At 42.8% G+C, this 22,783-nt stretch overlaps 2 protein-coding genes across 2 annotated transcripts; both read right to left on the bottom strand.

Annotated features, from left to right (window-relative positions):
* Positions 1–68: 68 nt before the first annotated feature.
* LOC105907054 (uncharacterized protein C4orf54 homolog) lies at positions 69–12,039 on the bottom strand. Its single transcript, XM_012835320.2, has 2 exons — positions 7,248–12,039; positions 69–3,846 (listed from the first exon to the last, which is right to left on the bottom strand). Exon 1 carries the CDS (start codon positions 11,867–11,869, stop codon positions 7,262–7,264), a length of 4,608 nt encoding a protein of 1,535 aa, XP_012690774.2. The 5' UTR covers positions 11,870–12,039; the 3' UTR covers positions 69–3,846; positions 7,248–7,261.
* Positions 12,040–17,846: 5,807 nt separating this feature from the next.
* Positions 17,847–21,783, bottom strand: xpa (xeroderma pigmentosum, complementation group A). Its single transcript, XM_012835321.3, has 6 exons — positions 21,366–21,783; positions 21,160–21,270; positions 20,629–20,734; positions 19,808–19,973; positions 19,213–19,330; positions 17,847–18,927 (listed from the first exon to the last, which is right to left on the bottom strand). The coding sequence occupies exons 1-6, from the start codon at positions 21,517–21,519 to the stop codon at positions 18,773–18,775; spliced, it is 810 nt and encodes a 269-aa protein (XP_012690775.1). The 5' UTR covers positions 21,520–21,783; the 3' UTR covers positions 17,847–18,772.
* Between the last annotated feature and the right edge of the window lie 1,000 nt (positions 21,784–22,783).

Genomic DNA, 22,783 nt, shown 5'->3' with positions numbered 1-22,783 from the left:
TTTTCCATTGAAGTCATACTAAAAGCTGGCAATATGAATTCTGTGTATTGAGGTATATTTCTACATTGGTTAAAATAAATGAAATACTACAGGTACATATAATTAAAGTGAATATATTGGCACCTAAACCTGGTATTATAAAAGATAATAACACAGTGACACTGAGTGAATGACACCAGTACGGCATCATTTAACATCAAAGCACCTATCAAAAGTCAAACAAAATAATCCAGGCAAACATAGGGTGCAACATAAGTATTAAACAACACTAGACGTCTTGCAATACAGTTTATTCCCATGACAGTGTCAACATTGTCTTGCGTTCATTCTTCCTGTCACACACCTCTCATAATGTTCGTCTTCACGTGGCCTTCTGATTGTGGTTGTCGACCCATGGCCTCTCTCTCTCCAGTCCAGCCTTCCAGGACCCAGTGTACTCGTGCGGTCCTGCTCGGTTCCACTCCTGGACTGGTGTCATCACTTCACAATATTTCCAAACATTCCTCTCTCCATCTGCACGTGTCTAAATCCGTCCCGTGGCATTCCTGCCCTACTGTAAATGCAAGCTTTCACCATGTGTCGCCTCCGAAGGTTTCCCCCTCAGAGCAGAACCATAGGGAGCTGAGGGGGTCGGTGTTGGATTACATGTTATTCCTTGTACATTCATATGCATACGTGTCAATGTGCGCGTGTGTGTGTGTGTGTGTGTGTGTGTGTGTGTGTGTGTGTGTGTGTGTGTGTGGCTGAATCAGACGTACAGGTATGTCACACCAATTTCCCGTGTGCTGTGTGCAAACGTCAAAAAACAATCAATTCAGCCTAACCAATCAGAATGATTTATGATTCTATTTATAATGTTTTTTCCTGTAGTCTTCAAAAAGATTAATAAAAACAAAAATAAAACATTTCCATGGCATTTTTGGACCGCCAAATAGAGCCTAGGCTCAAATAGCCCATCCCTCGTGTCCTTGCCATGTATACCTCGTCAGAGGTTGACAGAAAAGATGCAGCTTGCAGTGGTGTTAGCAGTCACTAGAGAGGACAGCGGTACATAACCATCTCTAGCATTAGCTCATCTGTCATGGGTGGACATAAACAAGTCCCATTTAGGACCAGATTTATGCCTCTTTTATTTCAGTAAGTGCCAAGTCAGTGTTTCACACTGGTGATAACATATCTAATTTTGTAATGCATGTATTGCACTTCAAATCCATCCGACAGACCATGCCACATGGCTCCAGCAGCAGAAAATATTTAAAATATATATTTTTTTTTTTTACTTTACTTCTCGTGATCAAACAGTCCTGACTTTGATAGCTCTTATATCCATATATGATTAAGAATAAATTGCGTATGATATTAAGGACTGTCCGTGTGGGCAGTGAAGAGACGTATTTTGATTGACAGAATTCTTTTTAAGAATTTGTTTCTACTGAATTCTTGAAAGCAGGTAGGGCATGGAGAACAAGTAAAAAGAAGGCACTGTCTGCATGTAAAAAGAGGTGGTGCCCAAATTGAATAAAGCTTTTTCATAAATCTTTCATTAAAAAATTATATAAAAATGATGTCAGTTGTCTGTTGTTGTCGAAAAATAATTACTGACCACATTGTCTCATTATTTACTTTGTTGCTGCTTTAACTTGTGTGCCTTGATAATATAACAAAAACAAACAAACAAAAAAAGAACTTCCATGTCTACTGAAATGTAAATCTTCCAGATGACAAAAGATGACACAGTGTATGAAAACCATTCTTTCAGATGGCAGGCAAATAGACTGACCTGCAGCTCTATGTAACCTACGTCCACAACGGATGACTCAGGATTGTATCTGGCCCCAGAGGCTTGAGGTTTACATGACAAAATGCCTGAAACCCTGCCGGGTCTACAGGACTGTACAACTGGAAAACTAAAACAGACACAAATGAACACAAAAAACACTTAAAGCACTTCGGACAGAAAGGAAGAAAGAAAGAAAGAAAGAAAGAAAGAAAGAGTTCCCGGCATGTTGATTTGAACAAGGAAATGTCCTCCAGAAGAAAAATAGAAGAAGAAAAATGACATTCATGTCAAAGTGGTCATTACTTAATATGTGAAAAGCTGAACAAAAACTCCACAAGGGGACAAAAAAAAAGAAGGAAAACATTTCAGAAATCACAATGTTCGGTCATAGCAGGACAGACATTCATTGTGAACGATCTGTGTGCTTTGAAACTTAATACATACATGGCAGATAAGAAGAAAACAAATGATATATCTGAATGATTTACCTCAATTCATTAGTACTCAGACTCCGAGGTTGACTTGAATACAGTGGGAATAAGAATGATTCAATCTGGACATAGAGAACTGAGAACTGAGACTATAGTGAGAATATAGTGAAGTAGAGAGAGAGATAGAGAGAAAGAGAGAGAGAGAGAGAGAGAGATACCGCAAAACACAGTGTGCATAGTGTGTGTGAACTGTTACAACTGTGTGAATTTTTTAAATATGATCCATTTGCTCAGAGTGGGGTTCAAAGTGAGGGTTTTGAATAGCCAGCGCGGTAAGGGGTCAAAAACAAGTCATTATTAAATTATTTTATACTCTTCATTGTCCACACTCATCTAAAGCATATACTGCTCAATTTGTGCAATCATTTTAATTTTTTATCTAGCCTTGCCATTGCTATTATATGTACACAAAACCTAAAGCTCTAAACTGAAACTCAAACATGTTTCATTAACCTTTCGATATGTTCTTTCTCAGAACCATTTCAAAAACACTCATAGAGGAGACTATTCCCCTATCCCTCTCAGACAAAATCCTGAATCCCTCCCGATACTCAACTCTTTGGCTGAGTAGTCCTGCAACGTCTCTCTCAAGCTGAGGACCTCCAATCAGGTCCAAGCAATTACAGTCAACACACACTGTGTGTTTATCACCAAATAACTGCATATTTGCAGAAAGAGCAACAAGAATGTAATGGAAAAGAACAAAAGACAATAATTTTAACAGGCTAAGGCCACAGAAAAAGCAGCAATGACCGATTGCACAGTGATACAGTAATGCATCTAGATGAGAGATAGAGAGAAGAGCTCAAGTTTGAGTCTTTGGTCTGGCTATGCTGCTCCTGTCATGCGATGGCAACTCAAAACAGTCTGTCCTTGTTGTTCAACGTTTTGGGTTCTTTTTATAACAACATGTTGGTCGACAGGCTGTTAACCCAAGGTCATGATAGGCTTAATTCAATATTTTATTTCAAGAGTCACTGGAATTTGTGAAAGCATTAACTATTAACCAGACAGATGTTTTCTGTATAAAGATGATATATTTCAACATTCTTTGCTATTCATACTTCATACAACCAATTCACAAAGATTCATGTCTCACGCTCCTACTCAGCAACCACATATACAACTAATTCAAAATTCTAAACTGCCTGTGTATATGATTCATGGCTTGTTGATCAGCAATGGGATGTCAACCTTTTTTTCTTTCTTTTTTTTTACACCAGAAAGCAGTGGAGGATGACAACATTTTCTTTCAGCACGTACAATTCTGGAGAACCAACTGCACTTCTACATCTTAAAAACAATGATCAACTACTCTACACATAGAGAAAGTGCACTGCCCCACAGGGCGTAATTTTTTACAATACAGGGAATTACTGATAAGCTGGCATGACTTTTACACAACTGTGAACAATTCAACAACAAGCAACTAGACAGGGAACATGGTGTAGAATGGATACAGTTCCGCCTGGAAATACATGTGGACAAGACTGTAGACAGATTTGTTTCAGACAGTAAAACAGATGGATAAAATGGATGGACAGAACCAGTAGAAATTCCAGAGAGGGAGAGATCCTAAGACAGATAGAGACAAGAGAGAAGACATTAGAAAAAAGAAAAGGCAGCATTCTGTTCAAGCCATGTTAATCATGTTCATATACATTTTTAAAAAATATTACATGAACGGATTGATATTGCAAATAATTAATAAAAAAAATATACTGCAAAAACAATACTATGACATCATTTTATTTAATTTATGTATGTATCTATTATTCTACTGATTGTTGACAATTGTGTAGCTGACTGCTTATTCTGTCATCTATTTTCTCAAAAAAAAATGCTTTCTTTTTTCATAACCAACATTTGACAAATTACACTACACTTCAATTTCTTTTGTCTGGGAAGAACTTTTCTTAGAAAACGCTGAGTCAGGTTGAGAAAGATGTGAGTACATTCATACTGATTTAACCGTTCAAGCAGCATATCTCAAACAAAACCATCCATGCGGTACCTCAGATACCGAATCCATTCACACTATAAGACCGGCCCAACGGCACCGCAAGAACTAGAGCTAGCTGCGCTAACTGTAAAGCAAGTACTAAAATCGGCTAAGCAACCACATATACCCCAAAGCTTAAAACTACGTGAGCTCAGCCTCTGTTCTCAGGCAATAGCATGTGTTTCCCTAACGTGGGTCTTCACAAGCCCTTCGCTGCTATACATAATTCTGATGAGCATGTCCATAAAGTTAGATTTATGGCAGAGCAAATGTGCTCCTGGGCATCTCCCTCCTTATGCAGCAGGCCCTCAAGCCCATTCTCATCTCCCACCCCACAGTAGGAGACGCACAGTTACACACCAGGGGTGACACGGTACACTGCCCCAGCATTTATGAAACCACACAAGTGGGTGTGTGGTTAGATAATGTCAACAAAGATAGAGAAGGGATGTGTCTTCGTGTCATTTGTAAGATGTGTGTGGTGCATGCATGTTTTTGGGTCTGTGTGTGTGCATATCTTCACATATGTGAATGTACGTGTGTCTGTGTTCATGTATGAGCAAGCATGTCCGTGTGACTCATTTTGTGTGTGTGTGTGTGTGTGTATGTACATATTTGCATGCACTTGTTCATGAGTAGCCCTGTGTGTGAGTGGCTGTGTGTACGTGTGTGAGGGGGTGTGTGTGTGTGTATGTAAGAAGGGGCCTATAAAAAGGTTGAGCCCCTGTCCCAGCCCCCCGAGCCTCAGGCTTGCAGGCTGATCGCTCCCAGCAGCTGTCATCCCTCCGCATCAGCACAACAAATACTTCACATGGACTGACCTTTCCACTGCCACTCGCCAAGCAAGGCCCCTCCCCTCGCTCTTATTCCTTTCTATCGATTTCTCCACACATTCTTCCTCCTTTATCTATCACTCCCACTTCCCCCCTCTTTTGTCCACATTCCTATTGTTACTATCTATCTATCTATACCTATATCTATCCATATACTGTATGTCTGTCTGTTTATCTATCTATCTATCTGTCTGTCTGTCTGTCTGCCTGTTTCTTGCCTCTGTATTACAAAATGTATCCTCAAATGACTATCTGTCTGTCTGTCTGTCTGTCTGTGGCACACTATGGCATTAATAAATCTAATTGTGTAGTGGACAGCTTATTCTGTCATCTATTTAAATGAAAAGAGTGCTTTCTTTTGTGTCTGTCTGTCTGTCTGTCTGTCTGTCTGTCCCTTTTTCCTCTGTGGAGCCCTCCCCCAGCCCTTTTTCTTTTTCATGTCCTCTGCCCAACACTGTACCAGCCCACCAAATCCCCCAGAAGGCCCGGAGCTTACCTTTATCCTTCAGCCACTTGTGTGTGTGTGTGTGTGTGTGTGTGTGTGTGTGTGTGTGTGTGTGTGTGTTTGTGTGTGTGCGTTGGGGTGAGCATGACAGCCTGTGTCTGTAAGAACATTTGCCTGTGTGTGTTTGTACACCCAAATGTTTGTCTTTGTGTGTGTGTGTGTGTGTGTGTGTGTGTGTGTGTGTGTGTGTGTGTGCACACATGTGTTGTGAAGGTAAACAGCCTTGGACCTATCGATCCTCAACGCCTGAATTTGAACAGATATTTACCATTTTCAACTACGTTAAAAATTACATTTTGATGGTATTCATAAATATTTTAGCTATTTCAGAACTCCTTCTCGGACACTAAAGACTATTTTCTAGTTTTATTTCTGTATCACTGTACAGACAATACTTAATCTTACTTAAAACTGTGAATTTTTCTTTTTATTATTCATTATTACCGAAAGAGCACATTCCACCCAATTCATCAATGTCTTGATGAAACTGTTAGTCAGATTTCTTAGCTTGTGAGGTTATTCATTTGCCCCCAAATGACAGCACTAATTACAAAGTTTCATGTTTCGCAACGCATTTGAGTTTATGTCTCTGGCATTCACAGGGGGAGCAGCAGCCCCGCGGGCACATATCCGGTAGGTAATGCTTAGACGAGAGAGGATGGCAGCATTTGGCCTGGGAGCCCAGAACGCCGTAGCCATGGGCAACCCCCAGCACGTCAGAATCAGGTTACGCCGAGGTGTCATGGACAGTCAATTAACACATGCGACACGGGCTTTTACCACACTACAGCGCAAACATGGTAGTCAAACAAGGTGCTGTACAACAGATCAACTGCAGAAAAACAAGTCTTTTAGCGCACCGGTCTGCACTAGAGGATCGGCGTGACATTCACACTGACCTCTACAGGCAGGCCACGCCAATATGTGGACTGCTAAGGATAGATGGTCTATGTATAACTTATTCTGAACGGTTTGGCGTCACGGCGGACGCAGAGCTTATCATTCATGGTGCTGTCAAAGAGGCGTCAGGATGAAACCCCAACTTATCTCAATCAGTATTTTCAGCATAGGAGCTACTGGCAGTGACCCACCAAATTACGAAAATATACCACATATGTTTTTACTGAAGAGGAACAGTCTGTCAAGCTGTCTGCAGTCTCTCTCGCACACTTCCTCTCCCTGTGAGATGTGGGTAGGAGACACAAATGGGCTTCCACACCTGCCAAAATCTCTCCTCTGCACTTTTTATGACTCATACTGTATATGCGTTTGTAAAGTATTCCTAAAAATAGCTCATGAACAATTAGTTCAAGGGGAGGTCCCCATTCATTGAAAGTACTGTCTACAATTATAAGTCAAATACATTTTCATCTAATTGCTGTCTGTTCTGTGTGTGCGCTGAAATAAACTCTGATGTTTATTAACAGTCCTGGCTCTGTAAATGGGAAACAAACATAGTGGCAATTCCAATCAACACGTTGCTTCAGGAGCACAGACTGGCTGTTGAGCTCATACTGTATATCAACAACCTTTCTCCAGAATCACAAACTGCATCTTTAAGACATGTTTTCTCATAATTGCATCAAACACCACTGCAACTTTCAAGGATGACAATAAAAGAGGAAACATCACTCACAAGTGGGTAACCAGTTATCGATGCTCCACCACAAAACTCATAGTGGTTCCGTCAAAGGAGGGCGGGGCGATGATGCGAGGGCCTTGTTGTGTTGTGATGCTGATGACCGGCTTCCCGCCAGGGCCACCTGAAACCCCCCTACCCCCACAGGACAATGGGGAGTGACCCTGAGGGTGCATGCCCCCCACGTCTGCCCGTGCCCCTGCGTCTTTGTCCTGCAACCTCTCCCCGTCTCCCTCTGATTGTGTGGAGGATGAAAGGGAGTGAGTAGTGAAGGCTGTGGGGGAGGCCATCAGGCCGGGGTAGATCATGTATGTGGGGGCAAAGGCCGCACTAGGGCTGAGTGCCAGGGGAGTGATGGGCATGGGGATGGGTGTAAGGGTCTGGGGAGGGGGCATGGGCACGTCCACGTACTGCCCCGTCTCGGGGTCATACAGTCTCTTGGTGGCTGGCTGCACCGGTGTGTCCACCAAGTAGTAGTGGCCTGTGGTGGGGTCTAGCAGCATCTTCTTCTGGGTCTGCTGCTGCTGCTGCTGCAGCATGGGCTCAGACACAGTAGGCACCAAAGAGGGGGAGATACAGAAGACCTGAGGCCCAGCAGCAGCCAGGGGGACGGGGAGGGAATGGTGATATATGGTAGTGCTAGTGGGGCTGTCCGGAGCCCAAGACTCCATGATAATGGGGGAGCGCTGTAAGGACTGCCGCTGGTGGTGGCTGGATGTTCCAAGTTTGCTGGAGACTGAGGATGGGCCTGGCTTCCCACTGGCACTGGCAGGGGCAGAGGATGTGTCTGTGGTGCAAGCTTTGACGGGGATGGTCAAGTAGTTCTCTGTCTCAGCAAGTGCATGTTTGCTGGGCTGAGGATGGTGGGGGTTTTCAGCACTTTTGGGCATCGGCTTTTCTTCAGATTCTCTTTTAGAGGGTGTGATTTTTAAGGACAGCCGGGCTTTTTGAAATTTAGGAGCTATAGTTTTGCTGGTTGAGACACCCTGTGGTGCAGGGCAAGTCTGTTTTACACTCATTTTTGCTGGGCCACTGCTGGCAGGCACTTTTAAGCTGCTGCCAAAATTAAACACACATTTGTTATTAAACCTTTCACCATGGACAGACGATGTTTTACTTATGCTTGATTCCTCTTGGCTAAACGTGGCTGATTTCAAATTCATGTTATCCTCAGTTGAATGGGCGACACCTGTTTGCAGAGTGCTGGCCAAGACCGGAGGGTTTATTATGGAGCTCACTGGCCTCTCATTTTCAGCGATTTTGCCGAGTTCATCCTCCGATTCTGTTTTTGCTGACCCACCCTGTTCTTCGCTGGTAATGAGGGATAAAACGTGACTGTCTGTGACAGGTCGCGGTGCCTGTGTCTTGCGCTTCCATTCATTGCGGTCAAAAACATAAAGCTGTTCCATTGTTTTAACTGCAGCTTTTAACTTCTCTAGAGCAGCCTGATTTGTCACTTTAGACTCGGATTTCTTTTCTATGCCTTCGATTGTTTTATCTTGTCTTTGTTTCGCTGCTTTCGTTTCGATTTTTAGTTCGGTTTGGTCACTGTAGGGTGGTTTTACGCATGAAGTTCTACCCATACTCCGACTTGCAACTACGCTTTCGTTTTTCATGCAGTCGGACAATTGTTTAGGTGACAACCTATCTGATTCGGATGCGCACTGTACTTGTCCCATTTTTGAAGTCTCGATTACATTGCTGCTTTTTTTAACAGAATGACACTTAATAGTCATAGGTGACTGGGAAAGCTTTTTGTCCGGTTCCTTCTTATATATGCCAACTTTATCTTCTTTCAATAGAGAGGCCGATGTGGCTGCTTTTTTTTCGGTGTTTTCTAGTGATACAAACCTATAGGAACTTTTGACCAGTTTACGCACGTCACGAACTTGGTGAATTGGTGTTTGAAACTTCCCCTTGTTCTCCCTTATGTCGCGAACTGTGAAATGGGGCACTTTATCGGACAGTGACAGCATCTGACATTTGGATTCAGACGCCGTTTTTAAGGGGTACATTGAACTTAAACCGATATTGGGAGTAAGTAGACTGGCTATGTTAAAGGGATTGTTTTTGTTTTCTTTAATGCTGCGTAACCGTATTTTGATTTCGGGTGCCTTTTTGGCTTGTGATACTGCAGACGTATCCACGGTGTTATCAAGGTTGCAAGAATTTTTCTCTCTACCCTCTCCCTGCTTCGTGACGGCATCGTGTATATTTTCACTTTGCATCTGTTGTCCCCCCTCCTTGTCTTTGAAGAGAAGCTGTGAACTTGGCACATACAAGTGCGACATCTTTGTTAATTTGCCGCTTACTGACTGGCTCTCCTTCCCCTCCGAAACCCCGGGTGTCGGAGAAGACTTTTCTGTGGTACTTTCCTCTCTGTTATTCCCCTGTTCCATATTAACACTTTGTTCGCCGTCCTTCCAGGATTTGAAAGCACTGTTTTGGCTCTGAGCAAGCGGTGCCTTCTTAATTTCACATAAATCATTGTTAGACGTACACACGATATCATCAGGAGTCTCCGGCGTGGATTCCGCTGTAGAATCCGTTGCGCACTGACCCCGTTGCTCCTTAGGGTCCATATTTGACAAAGTATCCACTACTTCGCCCAGTTCATTGAGAGCAACTAGTCCTGAATCTGTGTCAGAACTTTGTCTTTGCTCTTTCGGTGTGTCCGGGTCTTTTGTCTGGAAGCAAGGTGATTGAACGGGGTGTGTGTCACGTATTTCCCCTCTCTCCATTTTGCGCTCTTGCTCAAACTGCATTTTTTTCGAGATGACATTTTTTAGCAGACTTGAGGCAAAAATGGCTTTCTTGTGTGTATCGTCCACAGTGTCCCCGCAGTCACTGTGAGGATTGGCAGCTTCACTCCCTGGCCCCGATGGCATGATGCCGGCGGTAACCTCATCTGCGGAACGTGATCCTGCGGTATTTTCTACGCATTTTGCAGGCCTTTTACACGTTGGTAGTCCCGCTTCAACATTACAGCTAAAGTTTAACGTCTCTGTCAGAGTGATCATTTCACCCTGACCTTGATTGTCATATTGTCCCCTGATTTCTATTTTCTTTGTAGCAGAAGACTCCTTTTGAATATTTGACCGGGACAGTTTGTTATTGTTTTGGGAACACGTCTTTGTTTGAGGCGCTTTTAAATTAGCCACACCATTTATGGTTTTGCACTCTGTATTCTTATTCACCTCAAAAGTTGAACTTCTGTGGGAAATCAGACGTTTCTCGCGTCCCTGAGTGATGTTACCATAATTCAGATCCACAAAAGCCGACCACTTGTTAAAGCCTATCCCATGCTCTGACACTGAAGATTCACTGGACGTGCTCAAATTGATGGCATCGAAGTAGGGGCATGCCAAACTCCTAAATGATTTCGCTGTTAAATTGCGAACCTCCTTATCAGCGTCATCTAACTCGCTGACTGAACTTGAAGCGCCACTGGAGTATTCGTTAATATCTTTTCCTTTTAATTGAGGGGCCAGGTGCTGGCGGCCGGGCGCCGGGATGAAATAGTGCGCCCGGTCAAACAGGGCCTCCCTGCCCGAGTCCGAGCCTTTGAAAAAGTACTGACTCCTCTCGCCCATGCGTCTGGCATGATAGCAGATGTTTTCATTGTCCTGAATATTGTTGGACTCGTTTATTGCCCTGGAGGACGTTTTGATCGACAGGTGAATTTGCCCTGGTGAGGTCTTGCCACCATTGTTGTTTTTACATACGCTTTCATCTGAACTCACACATTTGTCTGAGTCACACACGTCGCTTTCGGTGCTGACAGCTGTTCCGCCAGCACCACATTGGCCCGCATTAACCGAGTGCGCTTTGGTGATTTTTGCTTTACCAATTCTACCAGTTCCATCCAGAATCAATGTCCCCTCCGTTGTCAAGTCGCTTTCAAAAGATGCATAATCCACAAACGAGTACACAAGATTGTCGTCCTCATAATCCCAACACGGCCCACGGCCAATTTCGTAGTCCACATCATGGTCTAACTCTGTCAATTGAATTTCGTGCGTTGTAATATAATGGGATTCATCTGCAAAGGTATTGGACGTACATTGATCAGATAACACCACGCTACTGGAGCTATCTTCCGACTCACTCTGACTGTTCAAGTACATGTCCGTGTAGCGCAGCTCCTCGCTTTCGCAAGAAACATTTTGTGGATTATAATCTTCCAGGATGAGTTCAGTTTGAGGGTCAGTCTCCGTGGTAGGCATGTCAGCGTTTGAAATCTCATCGTCAGGATTCGGTGAAGAGTTCACGCTGTCACGCTGTTCCACCCTGGCGTCCTTCGAATGGTCCGGGTGACAGTCTTTAGAGGGGGTCTCTGTGATATTGCCTTGTTCCTTACGTTTGCCAGGGCTTCCGTCACCCAGGGTTGACGTGTCACTCTGACATTTGAATATTGCCAACTGATTCCCTTCACCCGTAAAAGTCACTTTGACTGTTTTCGTGCCATCCAATTTCATATCCAAAAGATTGTTCAGATCCACATAATTTGATTCTTCAGTTTGACTGTCAATACTTTGTCGCTTCTTTCCATCTGTTAGGGGCTTTTTGTAAGGTGCCGTCTCCCCGATGTGGCTGATGGTTGTCTGAAGTGTTTCCATTTGCCTTTTCGCCCTTCACTTGCAATGCCAGAGAAGCTTTGTTATTGGCGATGTTGTCTGACACCAGAGGGCAAAAATCTGCGTGGATGACAGAGTGGGAGACAGAAAGAGAGGGACAGAGAGAGAGAGAAAGAGAGAGAGAGAAAGAGAGAGAGGGACAGAGAGAGAGAGAGAGAGAGAGAGAGAAGGGGGAGCCCACTGGCTTCACTGTGTAAAGCCTGTAGGCTGTTCGGTGTTTTTCACTGGGCTGCTCACACCTCACCGCTGTTCTTGGACACAGTTGTCGGCGTTGCGCACGAGCCTAATTTCAGATGACATATTAGTTACATTTGTGGAGCCGTTGATCCTTTATGATCTGCCTGGGGACGCACACAGTCATTCCATGTCATCAAATCAATAATGTATAAAATAAAACAACCAATGTATCCAATTATGATGCTCTGTAATGCACATTATGCAAGTGCATATGCATTCACAGATGACGTGCATAGGTCGTTGCACATAACAATCGCCGTATCACCTCAGTGCGACCCTCTCATCTACATGTACAGGCCTACCAGAACGAACACAATTGTAGTTGCACAATATTCAGAAATTGGACATAAAGTTAGTTTCATGTTGTGTAAAATAAAATATCCAACGCAGGAGATAATGACTAGAGCACTGTTGACAATAGGCTCACGTCATGCTGCTTCATTTGTGTAATCCTCTCAGTGTGAATTCAGTGACAGGACGCCTCTAAAGACACCGGGAGCGCCTGTCTACTATAATCTCATCTGACGTCATACAAAGTAATTCTGGCGAATAGCATATGAGACTCGCGCTATTTTCGTGATGTTACGTGTTTACATTACTGAAAGAACAGGTCTCCTCTCTAACGGCCCTAGTATTGTTTCTCTGTTGGAGTGGGCTGACTGGAACTGGAAACATTTGTTGAAGAGAAAATGTTATAAATGCTCCGCCCGCCCCGAGGAACAGCTGCGGGCTCATATTAGAGAGTAATGCCCCATGCCCGCGGCACCCTGGTCCAGTTGGCCATTCACAAGTGACAAAGAGATGTGGGGCTCACGACTAAAAACCTGCTGGGGCATTTCAGACATCTATGAGGTGCTAGGCAGCACAGCGCCATCCTAATTTACAAATTCGGTAAGCACGTTAGACAAGAGCCACTGTCTCAGCTTTGAGTTTAATGTCCAAAGTGGCACAATTTCTATTGTTGCCCAGGAGAGGCCATTTTTGTTAAAGTTTTGTCCTCTATGTGTAGGCTACTTGTATCTTTGAACCGCCTTCAGCAACACACACACACGCCATCAAAACTTTTACGAGTTACGATGGGCGCATGTGGAAGGAGGTGGGACAGATACTTAAGTTGCTTACTAAAATTATATAAATTGTAAACTTTCCAGTCAAAGTGTACGGGGACAACGCTCATACACAACATTAACATGTATACTTAATCAGGATGTTTGTGTTTTAACCAAAAAAATAATAATAATACAAGTAGGCCGTTCCTTATCGAATAGCCCATTTATTGGTTCTATTTCTACTATGACCCAGCCTTCTCTAGTTTGTTTAACTTTGTCAAGGCCGCATTACCACCTCGGACCTGCATTATTTTGTGCTACCTGAATGCTGTGTTGTCCATTATCACTTACACATTTCAGTGTCAAGCATGGAGCATCATGTTGCAAAGTTGCTCTTGCAACCTGCACGACGGTAGCCATGTAGGATTTGGACATTAGGCTATCTATTCCTGTTGAATTCAGTTGCCCAACTTACATTTCCAGCTGTCCAGCTGATTTGAGGACATTGTCATTCATTCGTCAATCATTCATTCATTCATTCCTAGGTATAGCCTATATTATTGGCCTATACATAATATTTGCGTTTGTTCTGTAAATGGAATTGTATTTGACAGAGGATGGATGTAGGTTTGTCACAAAATATTGGCTTTCAGTCTCTTGCGATCAGTTTGTAAATTACAAATAAAAAAATGCGTTACTTTCGACCTGGTTCTCCCCAAATATGTCTGTTCAGGCCTGCATCACTGTAACTCAGACCAATCTGACACTAGAAAATGTTGACCCCCCCTTGCAAAGTTCAAATGCTCCCTCAGTCATCGCACACTGCGGCCAGCTCTACCCTCATCCATGTGACACTCAACGACTGTGATATTCGAAGAAGGCGGGACTGAGCCAAACGTCTTGCCACAGCAAATGAAGAGGGTGAAATTTGCCAAATGACAACAGAGCGATTAGGCTGCTGTGTTTGAGCACCTCACTCAAGCCCATCCCCTATCTAGTGCAGTTCATGTAAAGGGTTAAGTAAACAACAGGGTGATAACTATGTGGTTGCAACCTGGAGAATCATCCAGCAAAAGTCTTAGACATCGCCCCCCCCCCACACCATGTGCTCTATCATTCTCGTTGTCTTAGTCTAGTCTTGATAAACGTGTCCATGTTCAGGTTTAACTGACCTCCACAAAGAGGATAAATTTAGGCAGCTATTTAAAATGTGGACGCCTCTCACGCAAGCACAGCAGAGATCAGTTACGTACTGTGGGCCCTATCAAACAGCAGGTGGTAAATCATGAGCACCATTAATCAGAGTAAGAGCCTTTGCATGCACCATCCTTCAGTTCTCCTCTCTTTCTCTTCTTCCCTCTATCTCACCCCCCCCCCCCACACACACACACACATCATACACATCATACACACACACCACACACACTCCAAAATAAACACACACAATCCAATCTGCTCCCAAAGCTGTGTCTAAATTTTGATATGTACAAAACTCCTTTCCTACCTGTGTCAAATGAAAAAAGATAACTAAAAGTGTGATAAAGTACTATCCAAGGGGTACAATCACATCTACTGTCTATTATCCATGTAAATACCCATACAGTCTGCAATTTATGAAAAGCAAAACACATGAATAACACATTTCAAATATGCAATCTTACTCCAAAGAAAGCATTTAGATCTGCTACTGGATCTGAGAGGGTCTGTGAATCATTGCAGAGACATCCCAAACACTGTACAAATGCCACTGCCATAAACGAGGGATTCGGCCGCAGCGCCGCATCAGTCATATAATCACGACACATGGTGCCGGCTAGCAGGCTCCGTGGCCCGCTGACCCTTGGCGGAGGGCCTGCTCCATTCTGACCTTTGTTTGCTGGTGAACGCAGAGCAGCAAGTGTGTATACCATAGCAGCAGTCTGGGAACAAGAGCGAGAGAGAGACCTTTGACAGATGTAGAGAGAGAGAGACACAGACAGACAGACAGACAGACAGACAGACAGACAGACAGACAGACAGACAGACAGACAGACACACACACAGAGAGGTTAGACAGTTAGACATGTAGACTTACAGCCAGTGGTATAGAAAAAAAGACGCGGAAGTCGGACAAACAGGCAATGTCGGAGACTGGTAGAAGGTTTGCACTCCAGACAAAGAAAAGGAGAGCGGGACTCAGACAAACCAGACAAAATGTCATAGTTTATCGATTCCGAGACTGGAGACGGTAATTTAAGCAGACTAGACCATGAGACAGACACGCAGGCACAAGACACAGACACACAAATACAGGGAGAGGGTATGGGAGAGGTTGTGATTCCATGGGTAGAAGGAATTTAGTGGCTTGATTCTGTGCTGTGCAGTAGACCATCTCAGATAACATCTCTAATGTCAAAATGAAGAGGCCAGCTATTTAATCACATGCTGAAGTGCAAACAAAATCTATATAATATTTACAAAACAAGTCTTCATGGGAAGAGTTAATGAATAAGTCCAACAGGGCGCCTTGGCATCTTCACAGACACAGCATCTCATCCACTGTAATGGTACTAATCCTGAGACGCGTCAGAAGCACTCACCAATATATCACTACTTGGTATGGCCGAAGGCAAGACGAGTTGTCGTAAAATTTGGGAACAGCTTGAGTTTCATGGGGGTTTGGGTGGTGGCGCTGGGGGGGTTGCAGCATATTTGGATTCCCCATATGAGGAAACCATAAAATAAATGTCGATGGATGAATTTGGAGACAACAAACATTTACGACATACTGATCCTCATACACTGAGAACAACTATTGCTTATGCATGGGGATTATGGTGGAAGATCAACAGGCAGCGAGTAAGGATATTGCCACAGTGGGACAACACGTCTTGACAATAGCACTCAACGACATCCAATGCAAGACATCTATTTGGTCAGCCACTATAATGTACATTATACTGTATGTGGCTACTGCTTTCAGTGTTTGTGGCAGTTCATCGAGGCATTCATCCAGTTAGGATTTCCTAAGAAGTCATGATACAAAATTCTGCATGAATAATGAGCATAGAGCGTTCTGGAGTTCAGAAAACAGTCCATGACAGCTTTGTTTTTGTTTACAGTTCAGATGAATGGTTCATGATCAAAATCAGGAGCTGAGTTTCTCTCTGATGTCACCTACATAAATCCCCACATCATCATAACAATAACATCTGCCACACCAGCTCAGTCACTGTTATTGCGGTAAGATTATACTGTGCCAAACCAGCTAATTGAATATTCAGCTATTACCAAAGCTACTCAATTACATCTGGTCAAATAATAAACACAAGGGGCAGCCACATTGGCAGGCACCAGTACACTGGGCCCTGTAACATAGCACCATGCCAACAATCCCTCCCGCAATGGCAACAAAACAAAAAACACTACACCGTAACATGAATTAATGTTGCTTCTGGTTCAATCTTTGGGCTATCTCGGTGACTACACACTCTGCCCTACCCTATTAGGGACAGTAAGTCTGAGAGCCATGTGTGATATTATTTATTGTCCTGTTGTACTCGGAGCCTAAAAAAGCCAAGGATGATGTAGAGCTGTCATCAATAATTCAAGGTATGTCTGACATCTGTGGACAGGCCCCGGCTGCTCCATCACACACACACACACACACACACACACATCTCACGCACCAGCCATGCCCTAATTATATATAAATATGTTTGATCAGTTCTGTTTCATTTGCCACCTCTTCAGCAGCCACACAAGAGTCTCTGGAGCCGGATAGGGGAAGAGGTGAGGGGGAAAAGGACATAATCATCCATGCAGGAGGATTGCAGGCCTGATTAAGGAAATAAAGGAAGTCATCTGAATTAATTGTATGCATGCATGTCCCCTCACCAACTTCGAACATGACAGAGAAATGTGAAAAGAGATGTGAAGAGTAAATTAAGTCTGAAAAGGCAAAAGGCTTTTATGCTGACAGTCAAAGAACTCGCTTGGGTTCTAATGGGGAACCCTATTTCATAATACTACATTCAATATGGTATGGTAGTGCTTCATGATCTATGACAAACAATGGTGATATGAAATGATTCACATATTTTTTTCCATTTACGCCATATAAAAAGCAGATTCATGTATCCCTGTATAGATCTAGTACAGAACAGCTCAACCAAATCAACCAGCACTATTTATACTAGTAAAGCCATGATAATGTAATTTTAACTAAATAAGAAACAACTCAATGGTATTTATATAACAAAACAAAAAAAAGAAATGTTTCCCCTCCCTCCTAATTGCCTTCTCTTAAAACGCTCCTCATAATTCCTCTCTTCCTGAGGGGTTTGTTTCCCTTTCAATCCAGTGTTCAGAAAGGCTAGATCTTCCTGTGTGAGGAAAAATGTGGCTTCCAAAATGTGGCTCTGCTAGCAGTTTGTCTATTGATGGTAAACTGGAAATTGCACCTGAAACCGAACTCCCCTGGAGAATGTCTCAGTCAACGGTAGATGGATTCTCTGTCACAGGCCAGATACTGAGCACCTAGGGTGGGGTGCTATGAGGTTGAAGTGAAGGTGGGGTCTGTGTATACCCGGGTCGGTCCCAGGAGTTTCACAGGATGCAGTCTAGGGTGAATGCACAGGTGTCTGTACTGAGTAAGACTTAACACAAGTAAAACAACTAAACATTAACACCGCCACCATCGAAATCAACAGCATTTTCATCTGTCCTTTATTTATTTTACTTCAAAAAAAATAATGAAACACAGTCAATGGGAGGTTCATCTGTTGTTCTTATGCAGGCATTAGTCTGTAATACAACAACTCATGACAAACTAGTCATAGAAAGTCAAAAGAGTGTTCGTAGGGCTGTAATTGCTCTCCGTCACCACCTAGTGGCACATCATCAGAGGTAGAACTGAGAATCAAAGTTCTCATGGCTAAGGAGCTTGAGAATGGTGTTCTGCAGATTAACACAATACTGTACAGCATGATGAGATAAGACTACAAGAGACATAACTAATGCAGTCAATGACAACCAAACTGTGGTCTGGGTTGCTGGATATGAAATTAAGAGTAGAGAGTAGAAAATGTGGATGTGTCCGGAGTATCAACATTCATTTTGGAATATTCTGGTATTTCCCACTTAATATGGTGTCTTAACCGTTAATTGTCCTTTAATAGATCCAGCTCCCCTTGTGGACATGACAGTTTTTAGTCTTTTGCCAAATGTGGTCGCATTACAGAAATTCCACCTAAGGCAAACAAAGGCGACAGCCAAGGACCTCAGAAAAGAAGTGCTGATACATGGACAGGTCAAGTTTCTAGTCTGTAATAAAGAAAAAGCACAGGATTCTGCCACAGCAATCCTCGAATGTCAGAATGTGAAAATGACCAACGAATTTTTATGGTTATTTCTTCCCCACACACCATACTTGGTTCTGAAGGCAACACCTGGACATTAGATTATGCTCCCTGAGACCAGTGTTATCCTCACACAGCTGAGGTCCTGGCAGCAGGTAGGAGTAAATTAGATCCTCTTGTAGATGAAGTGCTGGTCCCAGGTAGAGGGGTTATCTCTGGTCATCTCTTGGTATGTAATCTGGTGATGGCAGGTGGAGGTGCTACATCTTCTCGAAGGTGAGCTGATGGCCACAGGTGGTGCAGGTCTTCCTGTAGAGGTCTTCCTCCTCATCCACCAGCTCTTCAGGGCCGTACTCATGCTGGTGCACGCTGGTGTCCTTCCGGAACATGCTGCTCCTCACAGCCTTCCTCAGCTCTGTCAAAGAGGCATCGTTCATTTGTACAAGTGGATTGTATTGAACCTATTGTGTCATTGCACCAGCCATAGTTTAAGCAATACATTTTGAGCATGGGTGCATCTGATCAGTACTAAGACCAAAAGCTGACTGTAAACATAAATAGTACTGATAACCGAACAAACAAACGTTTTTTGGCAGACTATTTGCAATACTGACCCAGCTTAATGCAACTACTAATGCAGCCACTGACGTAATCAGAGAGCCACCATCAAGGACACACCACAGGTCGTTTCTGTTATTACCTTTGACCTTCTTGTTGAAGCGTTTTTGTTTCTGGACCTCACGGTTCTCTTCACGTGTCTCCTTAGCCTCCTCCAGCGCCTCCTCACTCCCCCAGACCTCCGTACTGCGCCCCTCCACCTACAAACACAGCACCTCCAGTTCAGCACTGACCTGATCTGAACACAGCCACTCCAGTTCAGCACAGACCTGATCCTAACACAGCCACTCCAGTTCAGCACAGACCTGATCCTAAGGGACCACTCTGGTTGTCATGTTTCACATAACTGTACAATTACCATTTCTTAATCAGTTTGAAAACCTGCAATACAAGAATTTCATTGCTATAATTGATTTTATTCATCAATGCATTTGAGTTTTTATATACTTGACGGTATGTTGAATATATCAATTTCACTAGTGTGAGCTCAACAAAGGAAATCAGCCATTTAGGTTTGGTACCATCAGCACTTTGGCCTGGCAGCACCAGTATATTTACATTATAACACCACTCTGGTATGTGAAAACCAGCACACTGAACCAACTTCCCTATTCATCCTAATACCACTGTGTATAATAGATGTATCTAGGCCATCAGTAAGGGTGTGAGAAGGGCACCTGCAGCTTGAGGTAGAGCTTCATGTCCCCCCATGTAGTGTTGTGGGGGTTCTTCCTGAGAATGAAGCGTAGTGGTGGTTCCCTCATATCCAGGTCACAGTCCTTAAGCAGATAGTTCTGCTTCGCCTCCGTTCGAGAGATGAGCTTGTGCTTCACGTCATTGTCCCTACAAACACAAGGAACAAGATAACAGGTAGATTTGCTTCTGCTCTAATGTATATTTTTTTCACTCTTTCCTCCCTAGTATATGATTCTTGCTTTTTTCTTGCTTTTATTTTGCTGTTATTGTGATATTGTACTGAGGTTCTCCTGTTTACATGAAGGAATCATCAACATGCACATACAGACACAGATACACACAGCCAGGTTTGAATTGGCACCAGGGGGTAAACCTGAGGTCATGTGCAGTCGTCTAAATGTTCTCAAACATTCTGTTGCATAACCTGTGGTTTTTGCCTGCCTTGACAATTTATTAACGAAAACATTTTACATAAAGGCCTACCACTTGTCCTTTATGATGACCAACTATGCACCTACTTGTAAACACACTTGCACGACCAGTAGACCATATCAAAGAGCAGATAAAGTGAACAGCGCATCTATTGGTGATCTTCCCCTTGTTATACAGCTGTAGGTAAACCGTTGGTCCTAACCACAAAAAAACACTACTGTTTGCATACAGATGCAGGTGCTTCCTTGCATACCCACTTTCTTAAATGTTTTCTTTAATTCAAAGTATTTGAACGGATTTCGACAACACTAAGTTAGAAACTTAAATGTGAATGAGTCTGGTTGAATAGAATTAAAAGAGTTTGGTTTACCTGCACTTGTCACATACTGCCAGATCAAAGCTATTGCTCAGATAAGAATCCATGAAGGGCTTGGAACACTCCTCACACATCAAATAGTCAGACTCCATCACAGGAGCTGCAAACCATATGAAATAACATTGAATTGACAAAAGACCTGTATATGAGAAAGAGAATTCAGTCACCTAGTTTCAGAAATAAATGTCCACCTTAATATTCCCCATAAACACTCAACTAACCAACTTAATAAATACATCTTAATGTCAATTTCAGCAATGTTGTATAAAGTATGCAAAGTATGTAAGGCTAATGGCACATTTGGTCACAGTGCTGCAGAGGCTGAGTTTCTTCTCTTTTTTTTTAATGCATATGGGTTATTCTTTGATTTACAGTTTAATAGATAAACAGTTCTTCACAGACAGTGTCCTAAGGCTGTTCGACTATTTGGGGGTAAGCAGAGTTTTGAAAACATGGGGAAATACTAGGGAACAGAGAAGAAATGGCAATGAAAACTGAAAAAAAACAAACCAGCCCGAAGCCTACCTGGCTGCTGGGTCACTTTCTTAGCAATGTGTCCGTCTTCTTCATCATCTTCTTCAATGAAAAAGCCTGCCCCCGAATCGACTGTTTTCGCGACCTTCGCACATGTACCACCTGAAAGATGTCACGTTATCTATTCATATTAGGAGACCCTTTAACAGAGTCGTCGCAGACGTTTTCTCTGCTTGCTGTTTAGACGTTATGCTTACCTTCTCCCGATGGTCGGCTGGCCAGACGTGCTTGTCTCAACATCAGCGCCCGTTGTCTGTTGCGCTCTATCTTAGCTAACATGAAAGCCGACAAAGGCTCAGACGTAGTTGTTGGCGGATCATGAGATTCCTTTTCTACCAGGGACGTCTCCATGATGGGCAAAAAAGCTCTTTTTTTTAAGCTAAGTATAAAATGTTATTTCCCAAGCCGTTTAGGCTAAACTGGTATGGACCTCATCAGTGGTTCATAGCTAATCTGAACATGGCTAAACTAAGATCAATATACTAAAAAGAACAAACGATTGACAATTCCATAGCTTCCAGACTCGAGCCTACTTCGTATAAATGATAAGTTAACATCAAACCTCAGTTACACACAAGGTTGAGTAGCGTGTAGCCAGCGACAATAACGAGAATGTCAGTATGGCCGCCAGTCGTATTTGTTTTAAAATAAAAGTCGAAAATGATTTATATATTTAAATTATACAAGGACGGAAAATGGAGAAAACAAACAAATACAAAGAGCCTACTAGTGGTTTTCAGCTGAAAGTAATTTGTATCTACAAAGAAGTTCTGGCAAATGACGAATCTAAAAATGTTTCAACAAGAGAAAAGATGTTTGAACATCTACATGCGTCATTCTACCCATAGAAATGTATACATAGACGCCCCATTGACTGCTTCTGCCTGTTGCTGCCATAGAAATATATACATGTATTCTACCTGCCTGAAACAGAGTTGAAAGCTAGACAATAAAATGCATAGAATAGGCCTACAATAATTGCAGCCTGATAAACTTGTGTGGCTGAGAAAACAACAAATGTGTCTGTGTTAACAATTTTTATGTCATAATCATTATATATAGGTCGCATCATAGGGGAAGTTCAACTCAAAACTTTGTTCTGCCTATTCATATTAAACACAAGTCTATAGGATATTTTTATTCAGTAATGTATATGATGTTTTATGACTCAAGCAGCATATATAAAAAGTTTTTTTTGTACCAGCTATGTGGCCCTGGGTGTGAAAAGCAACTTTCTGTATGTGGTGATGTATTATTGATTTAATGGAGAACGAAAAACTCAATGCTGTGTAGCCTTCCTAATAGGCTACCATCTCATTCCCTGGTTATTTGAAAGAGGAGTCTGCTAAAATCACAACAGGCATATGCCGTGAACATTTTGGAACAGTTGTCAAACCGTACTTCCAACTAAATTTGGATTTTTTTTCTTTTATTTTGACGCTTTTCGTCGCTAGCTCCACGGAACTCATAATTTAGCGCTTCTTCTTGTTCTTAAGATGTTGGTTTGAACACCTACAGTGTACTGTACACTGCCATCTACTGGACCAGACTGCTTTAATAATTTAAACCAAGCTTAAACACAACAAATTCTAGTCGAAATGGGTTACGCACTAAG

Source organism: Clupea harengus, chromosome 22 (genome assembly GCF_900700415.2).
Source record: "Clupea harengus chromosome 22, Ch_v2.0.2, whole genome shotgun sequence".
Classification (NCBI taxonomy): domain Eukaryota; kingdom Metazoa; phylum Chordata; class Actinopteri; order Clupeiformes; family Clupeidae; genus Clupea; species Clupea harengus.
This window is presented reverse-complemented; position numbering and strand designations above follow the sequence as displayed.

Excerpts from the sequence above, each read along its gene's own strand:
- xpa (XM_012835321.3), bottom strand. The coding sequence starts at position 21,519 with ATGGAGACGTCCCTGGTAGAAAAGGAATCTCATGATCCGCCAACAACT. Across the intron at positions 21,271-21,365 it reads CAGCCGACCATCGGGAGAAG|GTGGTACATGTGCGAAGGTC; the intron begins GTAAGCATAACG and ends GACATCTTTCAG. Across the intron at positions 19,331-19,807 it reads AGCTCTACCTCAAGCTGCAG|GTGGAGGGGCGCAGTACGGA; the intron begins GTGCCCTTCTCA and ends CTGTGTTTGTAG.
- LOC105907054 (XM_012835320.2), bottom strand. The coding sequence starts at position 11,869 with ATGGAAACACTTCAGACAACCATCAGCCACATCGGGGAGACGGCACCT.